General features: G+C 44.6%; 1 protein-coding gene across 1 annotated transcript in view; it reads left to right on the top strand.

The window, feature by feature from the left end:
* Window positions 1-13,328, top strand: part of MYO3B (myosin IIIB) — a 329,793-nt gene that overhangs the window by 295,311 nt on the left and 21,154 nt on the right. The window contains exon 37 of the mRNA XM_073306891.1: window positions 441-607. Within this exon, the coding sequence (XP_073162992.1) occupies window positions 441-576 (136 nt within the window). The 3' untranslated portion in view covers window positions 577-607. The remainder of the gene's footprint in view (window positions 1-440; window positions 608-13,328) is intronic.

Here is a 13,328-nt window from a genome sequence, read left to right on the forward strand (position 1 = left end):
TGGCACCTTAGAGACTAACCAATTTATTTGAGCATGAGCTTTCGTGAGCTACCGATGAAGTGAGCTGTAGCTCACGAAAGCTCATGCTCAAATAAATTGGTTAGTCTCTAAGGTGCCACAAGTACTCCTTTTCTTTTTGTGACTGTACTGCAGACCTAGAGATGAAAGGCTGTGTGACCTGTTACCAATCCTCAGAGCCATTCAGTTCCCACAGAGAGATTTAAAGCACTGAAAAGTGGCAGCAAGATTGAGAGACATGTACAAAGGCTGCATCTTGTTAACAAAATCATCCCATCTTTTCCCCTTCTTGTATTAACACTTTTTCAGTGTTTTCATTTCACCATCCACAGAGAGAGATATTTCTTAAGGTTTTGGAGAACTACTTTGTACTTTTTATTTTATATACTTAATAAAAATAGTTTTTGTGTTTTGTTTCAAAGCCAGATCAAAGTGCTTGATGGGGAGGATGAATATTACACATCATTGTCAGCTGTCGAATCTATCACTGAAGATGACAACTCACTCAACCCCACATCTTCTCTTTCCTCAAGAGGAGCGTCTTTTGCTCAGAGCTGAACTTCACCATTTATGCTTTGGTCTAATGCTGGTAAGAGTCATTGCACATGTTTAGCAAATCTGGTTTGCATGTGTGTCTGAGAGAGAGACAGACATAATTACAGCTTATGAAGCCTCTTGCAAAATTAGACCCTGATTCTGTAAACACTACCCACCTGAGTAGTTCCATTTAACTTTACTCATATAAGAAGTCCTGTTGAAGTCAATAAAGTTACTTGTAGATGTAAGTGTTCACAGGATCAGGCCCTAAATAGGCATCCCTTCTAAAACAGGATACTGTATAATTTTAAACTCGGCAGCATGGCATTGCAGAACTGGGACTGGGACTTTGTATTGACGTTCAGCATAATTTGAGGTCAAAGTAAAAATATTATATGTCATATAGGCCTTTCAGAACTTCATATGTTTTTTTAAAACTACAAAGAATTAACACAATAAAAAGCATTGTGTAAAAACCATTTAAAATGCTGAATAGGTATCTCAGAATTTATCTCATAAGATAGTATTTAATGAGAGAGTATTTAATTTAGTAATGTTCATACTTTCCCTGAAAGAGTTACCAAAAAGAGTGGGGGTGCTGAGAGCCATTGAACCAAACTGTAAACCCTGTATATAATGGGAACCACTTCAAGCCAGGGGGTGCGGCAGCACCTATGAGTCAACATAGTTTTTAAAAGGAATTGATACAAAATAATTTAGTGTATAATTGTATAGGGTACTTTTGACTAAAACACAAGACTGGGTTCCCTTCTGAGATCTACATAATCTTAGATACATTATCTAATCTCTCTGTGCTGCAGTTTCCTCATATGCAAAATGTGGATAGCATTTCCTTGTCTCTTAAGGGTGTTGTGAAATTTAATTCATTTAGGGTGAAATTCACTGTCCATTGAAGTCAATGAGGTTTAAGCACGCCTAATTTAGCATATGCTAACATGTATAGGGACATAGGCACTGCCAGAATTGCTCAGACCCAGATTGCTCTATCCATCCTGGCTGGCAGTACCCTGTCTCCAACAACAGTCAGCATCAGAAGATTCAGAGCAGGATGTACGAACTTTGCAATAGGCAGATGTTGTGTGATCTGCCCCCCACGTTCTGTCTCATCCTAATCTCAACTATTTAGGTATTACCTTAAACCCTGAAGCATGAGGTTTAATATCCCTTCCACAGAAATATAATGTCATTAATTATGAGAACTCTAGATATTCTTGATATCAGTACTCAAACCCCTTTTTGAATCTTGTTAAGCTCTTGGTCTCAATAATTTCCTGTTGCAGTGAATTCCATAGTATAATTACCCATTATATGAAAAAGTATTTCCTATGTCAGTTTTGAATTTCCCTCCTTTTAATTTAACTGAATGTCCCCTTGTTCTTGTATTATGAGATGAAGGACAGAAGGTCTCAAACTTCCTTCTCTAGACCAGTCGTTATTTTGTGTTCTTTTATCATGTATCCTGTTATTCATCACTGTTCGAAGTTAAACAATCCCAAACCTTTTCATTTCTCTTCATTGGAGACTTTTCAGTGCCTTTGATCATTCTTGTTATCCAGATGAGGCCACCACTGATTTACATAAAGGTGTTATAATAGTCTCTGTAAGATTTGCCATCCTATTTCTTATCCATCCTAAAATCTGGTTTGCTTTTTGACCACAGCTGCACATTGATGGGAGGTCTTCATTGAGCTGTCAACTCCCAGATCCCTTTCTTGAGCCGATACAGTTAATTTAGAACCCTGTACGATTGTTAAACTACCCTGTCTGAGTAGTTTAAATTTTCCTCTCCAATGTGCATTACTTTGCATTTACTGACATTTAATTCCATTTGCCTCTGTGTTGCTCAGTCACCTAATTTGTTTAGGTGTCTCTATGTCATCTATGGTCCCAACTAACCTAAATAACTTTGCATCGTCTGCAAATTTTGCCCCCTTTCCAGATCATCAATAAATAAATTAAACAACACAGGACCTAGTATAGAACCATGAGACAGCTCACTGTTAACCTGATACCATGATGAAAATTAACCATTTAATCTTACTCTTTGCTTTCTGTCTTCCAGACAACTTTTAATCCATGACAATATTTTGTGTCTCACCCTGTGACTGTGCTTCTTCAGTACCCTCCTATGCAGGACCTTGTTGAGGGCCTTTTGGAAGTCTAAATAAACAATATGAACCAGTTCTCCCTTATCCACTACTTCACTGACAAGTTTAGAGAATTCTAAAAATTAGTGAGACATGATTTTCCTTTGTAAAACCATGCTGGTTAGTCTCTGTCATATATTAGTAGATCCAAGCACTGCGCTGAATTGGGGCACAGTGCCCATAACCCTTCACTTAAGGGCTGAGAGAGTCCCAGGCTTTGACTGCACTAAAAAGGATTTGCCAGCTATAGCCAGAGGTGAAAGTAAGCCGGTCCGGCCCGGCCCGGCAGTAAGAGCTGGTACATAGCGATGGCACCGGCCAGGAGCCCAGGGCCCTTTAAATCACTGCCAGAGCCCTGGGGTAGGAGTAGTGGTGGTGGCAGCCGGGAGCACCAGCCCCTTTAAATCATCGCCGGGCCGCGCTGAAGGGCTGGCTGGGGGAGTCTGGTCCCAGCCCCGCCCCTTTTACCAGAGGCCCCGCCCCTTCCAGTTGAGCGCCCCTCCCCTCCCTACACACACCTTGCTCAGGACCTTGGCCACCCTGCATACAGGTAAGTCCCTTAAGTTACTTTCACCCTTGGCTATAGCTGTACTGGTAACCATTCTAGTGGGAATGCAGCTTATGCCAGTTTCCTGAACAAAAGAAGCTACACCAGCAAAAGGACTTTATAACTTGTATAACTGCATCTACGTAGAGCTTTTACTGCCATAGCAATGTCCTATCTTCTGTGAACATGGAGGATAATTAATCACCATCCTTTTTATAATAGTCCTTAACATATTTGAAGACTCCGATCAGGTCCCCCCTCAATCTTCTTTTTTCAAGATTAAACATGTCCAGTTTCTTCAATCTTTCCTAAAGCTTTGGGCCAGGAAAAGGGAGACAGACAGGAAGTCTAGCAGAAGCCTCAGATCTCTCCTAGTTGTCACAGTACTGTTCCTGCAGTCTGGCTTACGAGGCTGAAAGTGAAATTTAAAAAGAATATTTCCCATTCATGTTCTTCTCTTCAATCTCCATCAAAAACCTGACAGAATGGCTGGCAAGATTAAAGGCCAAAGAGCTGCAAGCAATGGGCCATGACCTTGGATTATGGAGAACACTGAGTGTGTGAGGGTGCATGTTAGAATCTTTAAAGTACAGATAGTTCTGAATGAGAACATGTGGGCAGCTGCCAATGAGTTAGTGAAATCCAGAAGTGCAGTACAAATATGGCTGGTAATTAATACGATGGATGGATGTTTGTTTCTCTCTCTCCAGAAATCTCTTGGATGCCCATCAGCCTCTTTCCATCTCACTAAAACTTGCCATGAATGAGCATCCTTTGTGCTATCTCAAGAGAAAACTTTTTCTTGAGATAATTTGCTAAAACTCAAAGTGCTAGAATTTATGAGATGTTAGAATGGGAAATAAAACTGTCTTGAAGAAAGTCACATGAATGTGGGGCTCCCACACTGACTTAGGTCACAAGACCCTCAAAAATATATGGTTTCTTCATAGTGCAATTTTTTGTCTCTCAAAAAGACATTCATAAAAAAGCAGTTTTTAAAGTAGTTTTATGTATTTTTAAATGCAGAAAGTCAGGACATATGGCTGTAATCCACGTTATTGTCATAGGCAGTTTAATTATAGGTTACCAATTGTATATTATTTGGTGGTAGCCAAGCTTTGCACATAAGTAACAGGGAACAAAAATCATAAATTCGATATGAATATAATTCTACAATAATACCAAATATGGCTCTAACTCAACAAAGCATGTAAACCCATGTTTAATTTTAAGCATGTCTGTAATCCCAGCTCTATTTAACAAAGCTCTTAAACCCATGTTTAGGTGCTTTGCTGAATTGCGGCCCTGGTCAGCGAAAGCTGTGTCAAGGCATTAAATCGTAAAACACAAGGAAGACACTTAACAGTTTTTTCTGTTATTAAGCATAAGCATTTACTAATCTTAGATCTTCTGACATTCTTTTTAAAGGATGGTATGCCATATTCTTCTTTGAGTGATTGCTCATATTGATTCCAATTAGGTGTGTGCGCGCCACGTGCAAAGTCGTCAGAAAGTTTTTCCCCGAGCAGCACCCGTCGGGTTGGCTGTGGAGCCCCCTGGAGTGGCGCCTTCATAGTGCTCTATATATGACCCTGCTGACCCGGCGCCTTCTCAGTTCCTTCTTACCGCCAGTGATGGTCATTGGAACTGTGGCATCTTGCTCTGCAAGCTCTCCACATTTCCCTAGCTTCTCTTCGGAATGTTTTTATTTTGTAGTTGTTTAGTTCTTAGCACTGCAGACTCGGCAGTGTACACCTTGTCCTCAGGATACATAGGTGGCGTAGTTCATGGCTGCAAGTCTCGGGGCTCCCGTCCGAGGTTCAGCAAACTATGCAAGACCTACCCTTTGAAGGGGTGAGCCTGTTTGCCAGACAGACTGACTCCAAACTGCATAGCCTCAAAGACTCCAGGGCGAAAATGAAATCTTTGAGTATGCATACACCAGCAACCCAACGAAAGCCCTTTAAGCCCCAGCTGCTGCAACAGCACCTGGTATCCTCCTTGGCCGAGGCAGGATATTTACAGAAGCAGGGGTAGGAATAGCAGGTGTAAGCAGGGGTGAAAGTAACTCCAGACTCTTACCAGTACGGGGCCGGGGCCAGCTCTGGCCCCCGGAAGGGGTGGGGGCTCGGGCGGAAGGGGCGGGGTTGGGGGTCAGCATCTCCCAGCCAGCCCTTCCCAGCTGCCTGGCCCATGCTGCCTGGGGCTCCAGTGGCATTTTAAAGGGCTCAGGGGCGTCCGGAGCCCTGGGCCCTTTTAAATTGCCGGCCCCGGGGCAGCTGCTCCCTTTGCCCCCCCTTCCCCACCTGTCGGTGGCCGAGAGGGGGCAAAAGGGGCAGGGATGTTAAAGCGCTGCAGGGTCCTTTGCTGCAGGAGCGCTTTAACGTTGCTGCCCCCACCCCCGTCGCGGCCCTGCCAGTATGGATCCTACCAGCCAGGCCGCCGACGGGGGAGGCAAAAGGGGCAGGGACACTAAAGCGCTGGCCGGTGCGAGTTCTTACCAGTATGCCATACCAGCCCGTACTGGCCCACTTTCACGCCGGGCGTAAGCCTTCCCATCCCCCGTCCGTACAAGGCAAAGGCCTGACTAAGCCTTCGTCAGGCTCAAAACAGACATTTTGAAGGTGCGCCCGAAGAAGGAGCACCTGTCTCAAAGCCGGATACTTCTCTGTGTTTTTTGAACCGTCTATCCCTCTTCTACCGTGGATGGTCCCAAATAACCTCAGAACACTGGGTTCTTCGCACAGTGGAAGTGGAATATTCTCTCCAATTCTGCTCCTACCCTCCCTCCCACACCCCTTCCCGGTCCCTCTTCAGGGACCCCTCTCACTAGCAACTCCTTATCCAGGAGGTGCAGGCACTCCTTGCCATAGGAGCAGTGGAAGAGGTTCCTCAGGAGTTAAGGGGCAGGAGATTCTATTCCCGCTACTTCCTAATCCCCAAGCTACTTCCTAATCCCCAGTGGGTCTCAGTCCCATTCTAGACCTGCGAGGACTCAACAAGTTGAAGTTCCACATGGTTTCCCTCAATACAATTATCCCTTCTATGGATCCGGGAGACTGGTTTGCTGTCCTCGACATGAAAGATGCGTACTTTTACATAGCGGTTCGCCCTGCACACAGATGCTTTTAAGGTTCATGATCAGCCAGAAACATCATCAGTTCATGGTCCTTCCCTTTGGCCTGTCGACAGCCCCACGAGTGTTCACCAAGTAATTGTCAGTGGTAGCAGCCTTCCTCCAAAGGAGGCAGCTGCAGGTTTACCCTTACCTCAACGACTGGCTGCTCAGGGGGCACACCAGAGAGCAGGTGGAGTCACGGGTCAGTCTGGCCACATCCACGTTCAAGAGACTGGGTGTGAACAAGTCCACTTTGTCACCAACCCAGAGAATAGAGTTTATCGGAGCAGTGTTGGACTCAGTCCAGGCAAGAGCACATCTGCTGGAGTCCCGATTCCAAGCATCATTTGATGCATGAGTACCCAACCACTACAGCAAGGAATTGCCTCAGTCTCCTTGGTCACATGGAGGCCTGCACACACGTGGTTCGACATGCCAGGCTGACGTGGCTTGCTTTGACATACCGCCCATGGCACGACTGCCTGGGACTAGGGGTCATGGTGCTACAGCAGGTACTAGAGTCACTCCAGTGGTGGCTCAATGCTCAAATAGTCTGTGAAGGAGTCCTCTTCAGCAGCCCTCAGCTGTCCTTGTCTCTAGTTATGGATGCGTCAGCTCTAGGTTGGGGCACACATCTGGGAGATCTCCGAACACAGGGCCTCTGGTCACAGGACAAGCTCTCTCTCCATATCAATATCAAGGAGCTCAGAGCGGTGTGACTTGCATGCCAGGCCTTACAGTCTTGTCTGCAAGGCCAGCATGTGGCAGTCCTGACAACTCCATTGCAATGTTTTACATCAACAAGCAGGGTGGAACCAGTCCTCGCCCCTCTGTCAGGAGGCTCTCAGGCTCTGGGAATTCTGTATAGCCCACTCCATTCACCTGGAAGCATCACATCTGCCAAGAGTCCAGAACGTACTGGCGTATCACCTCAGCAGGTCCTTCCACAGCCATGAGCAGTCCATCGAGCCGGATGTCATTCACTCCTTTTTCCAGAGATGGGGGTTTCCCCAGGTTGACCTGTTCGCCACTCAGAACAACAGGAAGTGCCCATTGTTTTGCTCCTTCCAGAAAAGCAGCCCAGGCTCAATTGCAGATGCATTCCTGCTACCCTGGGGAGGCCATCTGCTCTACACCTTTCCCCCAATCCCTCTCGTGCACAAGGTCCTGCTCACGGTCTGCAGGGACAGGGTGGAACTAATTCTGGCACCACCAGCATGGCCTCGACAACACTGGTACATCACACTTTTGGATCTGTCAGTCGATGCCCTGGTCATGTTGCAGCTCCTCCCCGACTTGATCACTCAGGACCAAGGGCGGCTTCATCACCCAGACCTCTGGTCCCTCCAGATCACAGCCTGGAAGCTTCCTGGCTGAACCCTGTGGAGCTCCTGTGCTCGGAACAGGTAAGGGAGGTCTTACTCGGAAGCAGAAATTGCTCCACAAGGGCCACATACCTGGCAAAGTGGAAGAGGTTTAGTTGCTGGTGTGACCAGCATCATATGCCCCCACTTCAGGTGCTGTTACCTCTTATTCTGGAGTATCTTCTGTACCTGAAACAGCAAGGCCTGGCAGTGCCATCCATAAAGGTACACTTAGCTGCTATCTCGGCTTTCCACCCTGGAGTCTCTGGATGCTCCGTCTTCGCCAACCCCCTGATTGGACGGTTCCTCCAGGGTCTGGACCGGTTACTTTCCCAGATTAGACAGACTGTTCCTGGGTGGGTCCCGAATTTGGTCCTTTCCAAATTAATGGGGCCCCCATTCAAGCTGCTGGTAACTTGCTTCCTTCACTACCTGTCATGGAAGGTAGCCTTCCTAATTGCCATCACATCAGTAAGAAGAGTGTTAGAGTTAAAGGCCCTTACTTCCAACCCACCTTATACAGTTTTCCACAAAGACAAGGTGCAGCTCAGACTCCACCTCGCCTTTCTTCCGAAGGTTGTGTCACATTTCCATACCAGCCAAGACACATTCCTGCCTGTTTTTTATCCAAAGCCTCATGCCAGTAGCCATAAGCAGAGGCTGCACTCTCTGGATGTTCAACGGGCGCTAGCCTTCTACATCAAGTGCACTAAGCCATTCAAGAAGTCGAACCAGTTCTTCGTAGCAGTGGCAGATCGGATGAAAGGACTCCTGGTCTCATCTCAAAGAATATCTTCCTAGATCACATCCTGCATCCGCACGTGCTACTATCTGGCCAAGACACCAGCCCCGGCACTTACGGCACACTCGACAAGGGCATAGTTCTCATCCGTGGTGTTCCTGGCCCAGGTTCCGATCCAAGAAATCTGTAGGGCAGCAACTTGGTCCTGGGTATATATGTTCACCTCTCATTACAGAGAGGTAATTCTGCAGAGCAGTGCTCCAATCAGCGATTCCATAACTCCAAGCCCACCACCTAGGTAAGGCTTGGGAGTCACCTAATTGGAATCGATATGAGCAATCACTCAAAAAAAACCAAAACCCAACGGTTACTCACCTTCTCGTAACTGTTGGTCTTCAAGATGTGTTGCTCACGCCCATTCCAAACCCACCCACCTTCCCCTCTGTCGGAGTAGCCAGCAAGAAGGAACTGAGGAAGTGCCAGGTTGGCAGGGTCATGCATAGAGCACTATAGAGGCGCTATTCTGGGGGGCTCTACAGCCAACCCGACAGGTGCTGCTCGGGGAAAAACTTTCCGACGACTGTGCATGTGGTGCGCGCATACCTAGTTAGAATGGATATGAGCAATCACTCGAACAACAACAGTTACGAGAAGGTGAGGGACTGTTTTTTCCAGTGAGATTGCTTGCAGAATAAAATAGTATTAACTGTGGGTGAAGCTGGCCCCAAATGATTAGATTTACAACATTAAGCACCCATTACTGAATAATCTAATCGCGTGCCATTCTGAAAATCTAATTGGATAAGAATTGTGTCCACAACAAGTCTGTTCTTCCTATTACTTTTGTACCCTGTCCTCCCTTCTCCACCTGCTTCTTTGCCTTGTCCACCTGCGTATTGTTTTCTAGGATATAAACCTTTTGGAATAGGGACTCCCATTTACTACCTGTTTGTGCACTGACTAGGAGAACAGGGGAATGGGGTGCCAAAGATGTGGCTGAGGCATCTAGGCACTACCATAATATTAATGTTTCATCATCATCATCGTAATGCAGCGCACAATAGACATAAATATAGCTGCCTACATCTCTGTATCCTCCCCCAGATGTATATTGCTCCCTACATAAGTCTAGTGCCTAGAGACCTAAGCAGGTTAACTCCCTTTTCATCCTTAATTTAGTGCACTCATACACTTTTATCTCACAGTTTTGCTGCTAAGAGCCACATTCTCAGCTGCTGTGAATCAGTGTATCTACACTGAAGTCAGCTGAAAAACTTGAGATTTTGCTGTCACTGAGTCTGTCAGCTTTCGTTTGTTTAGGCTTGTTCTGCTCACAGTGAGGGAAAGGGGCAGGGTGTTGCATTGCTACTGAAGAAACACTGTTTCATATTGCTGCAGTCCTGAACAAAAACTGCTTTTTCAAAGAACCACTATGCAGAGCCAAATCCTGCAGGCTGGGGGAGGGAAGTTTTGCAGGGGGGAAGCTCTGTGGCATCCTATCCATCATGAGGCCAGACCCCATCAGCTGAGCTCTCAACTTGTTTCATTGCTGGGAGAGAAGAGGTTTCTCGGCCCTCCCACTGCCGCCTTAGCTGAACCTGCTTCCCCATAGGGACCTCGGCAAAGGAACCAACTCCCTGGTGGCCCCACTGCCTTATGTGGACATGGGAAGGTAGAGTCTGATTCTGCTTCAAGGTGAGAAAGTGGCCTGTGTATGCAGGGCTCAGCTCTGTAGTGGCTGTGAGGAGGTAACTAAACCTTCCCCCATAGGGTTCAGTTACTGTTCCATGAGTGCAGAGCTCTGATGGGGCTTTGCAGCTGCTGAGCAGAAGGGTCAAGAACTGGCCCAGACTACTCCACCCCAGCAATCAAACAAAATGCATGCAGAATTATGTTCCAGTCCTCCTGTTTGTATTCTTGTATTGAGGTATAGAATATTTCATTACATTAACAGAAGCCAAGCCTTTTCTCCTGGGGCCCTCCCAACAGGTAACCCAGCAATCTCATATCATGAACCAGCAGCACAGACGGACTTCTCAATCCCACATTGATGGATAAATAGGTGACCCTCATCCCTGATGTTCCGAACAGTAAATGTCCCCCTCAAAAAAGTGCCCCTCAAATTGTCCTCTTACCAAGTACATGGGAGAAAAAATGGGCCTTGCAGTGTGACCCTAAAGGGTTAATAGATCCAAGCTGAGATGGACCAAGGGGAGAAATGAATGAACGCTGAGTTCCAGAGTCAGGTATCTTCCCAGAGAGGATCCTGCCAGCCCCTCTCTGCACTTTATACCAGAAAAGCTCCAGCTTGAGTGCCATTGCTGATTTCAGTTCTGGCTTTTTGGCCATGGTTGGACTTGTGGTTAAGGTACTGGCCTGGGACTCAAGAGATCTATGTTCAATTCCCAACTTTATCACAGATTTTGTCTGGGACCTTGAGTGAGTCATTTAGTCTCTCTCTGCCTCAGTTCCCCATCTGTAAAATGAGGATAATTACTTTCTCCCAACTCTTGTCTTGTCTTCTCTATTTAGATTGTAAGCTCCTTGGAGCAGGAACTGTCTCTTACTGTATGTTTATATAGTGCCTTTCACAGTGGGGCAATATTTGTTCAGTCTCTGCTTACATTGGGGGTGGGGAGATCACTTAGTAAGATATTTTAGTATTGTAAAATGCTTGGAGAGGATGTACATCAGTCATTTAAGACAGTTGTCCTTTAATACAGGTATCACCATATTTTTAAAATGTCAATATCAGAGGGGTCTGAGTTGCCTGGAAGGAAATGAATGGATATCTTTATATAATAATCATTATTTTATTCTATTATAGGTATGATAAGTCTGTTTGTTTGCAGGGCCGGATTAACGCAGGGGCTTTAGGGGCTGCAGCCCAGGGCCCTGGTATAAGGGGGACCCCGGCGCAGCAGTGCTCAGGCACGCTGCCTGCATGCCATGGCCTCACGCCACTCCTGCCTGCCTCTTGTTTACAATGTCACCTGAAAGTGAGAACAGGCATTCTCATGGCACTGTTGTAACCGGTGTCACAAGATGTTTACGTGCCAGATGCACTAAATATTCATACGTCCCTTCATGCTTCCGTTACCATTCCAGGGGACATGCATCCATGCTGATGACGGGTTCTGCTTGATAACAATCCAAAGCAGCAGACCGACACATGTTCATTTTCATTATCTGAGTCAGATGCCACCAGCAGGTTGATTTTCTTTTTTGGTTGTTTGGGTTCTGTAGTTTCCATCGGAGCATCAGAGTGTTGCTCTTTTAAGACTTCTGAAAGCATGCTCCACACCTTGTCCCTCTCCGATTTTGGAAGGCACTTCAGATTCTTAAACCTTGGATTGAGTGCTGTAGCTATCTTTAGAAATTTAACATTGGTACCTTCTTTGCATTTTGTCAGATCTGTAGTGAAAGTGTTCTTAAAACAAACAACATGTTCTGGGTTATCATCTGACACTGCTATAACATGAAATATATGGCAGAATGCAGATAAAACAGAGCAGGAGACACATAATTCTCCCCCCAAGGAGTTCAGTCACAAATTTAATTAATGCATTATTTTTTTTAACGAGGGTCATCAGCATGAAAGCACGTCCTCTGGAATGGTGGCCGAAGCATGAAGGGGCATACGAATGTTTAGCATATCTGGCACATAAATACCTTGCAATGCTGGCTACAAAAGTTCCATAAAAATGCCTGTTCTTACTTTCTGGTGACATTGTAAATAAGAAGAGGGCAGCATTATCTCCTGCAAATGTAAATAAACTTATTTGTCTTATTGGCTGAACAAGAAGTAGGACTGAATGGACTTGTAGGCTCTGAAGTTTTACATTGTTTTGTTTTTGGGTGCAGTTACGTAAAAAAAAATCTACATTTATAAGTTGCACTTTCACGACAAAGAGATTGCACTACCGTACTTGTATGAGGTGGACTGAAAAATACTATTATTTTGTTTATCATTTTTACAGTGCAAATATTTGTAATAAAAAATAATATACACTTTGATTTCAATTACAACACAGAATACCATGTATATGAAAATGTAGAAAAATATACAAAATATTTAATAAATTTCAAATGGTATCCTATTGTTTAACAGTGCAATTAAAACTGCAATTAATCATGATTTTTTTATTTAATTGCAATTAATTGACAGCCCTAATTAAAAGGCAAGTTTAGTATAGCGTTAGTAGCCTCGATGCCATAAGTGTAATCATTTTGTTTTAAATTAGGAAAAAGACTTGTCTACAGGTGCCCCACAAAATCTAATAGCCCCGAGTCCACAGGAAAGTTAATCTGGCCCTGTTTGTTTGAATGGGCTTTTACAGTTACAGGTGAAAATATAAAAATGAGTTTGAAGGAGTTAGCTCTGAGTGTTTATGAAACCCAATCCAAATTCTCCAGTAGCTATATAGACGACATGCATTTGTCCTCCAGTGTCAGAAGAAAATGGGGCAAAGGATACAGGAAAAAGCTTTCAAGAAAGGTGGTATATAGAGCTGGTGGAAACATTTTCAACAGAAGTTTTCCATTGGAAAATTCAGTTTTGTCAAAATCAAAACACTTTGCTGGAAAATGTCAGTTTTGACATTTTCAATGGGAAAAAAGTCAAAATAAATCATTTCAACTTTGTCATTTCAGTAATGTTGAAACATTTTGTTTTCACTATGTCATTTCAATTCATTTAGTTTTGCTGTATGTTTAAATATGAATTTTAATATTATATGATATATAACATACTCATAATGTATTTGATATTTTATATGATAATGTTTTTGCATTATTGAAACTAGACATTTTTAGTTTATCTAAATGAAATGTT

This window comes from Lepidochelys kempii, chromosome 11 (assembly GCF_965140265.1).
Source record: "Lepidochelys kempii isolate rLepKem1 chromosome 11, rLepKem1.hap2, whole genome shotgun sequence".
Lineage (NCBI taxonomy): Eukaryota > Metazoa > Chordata > Testudines > Cheloniidae > Lepidochelys > Lepidochelys kempii.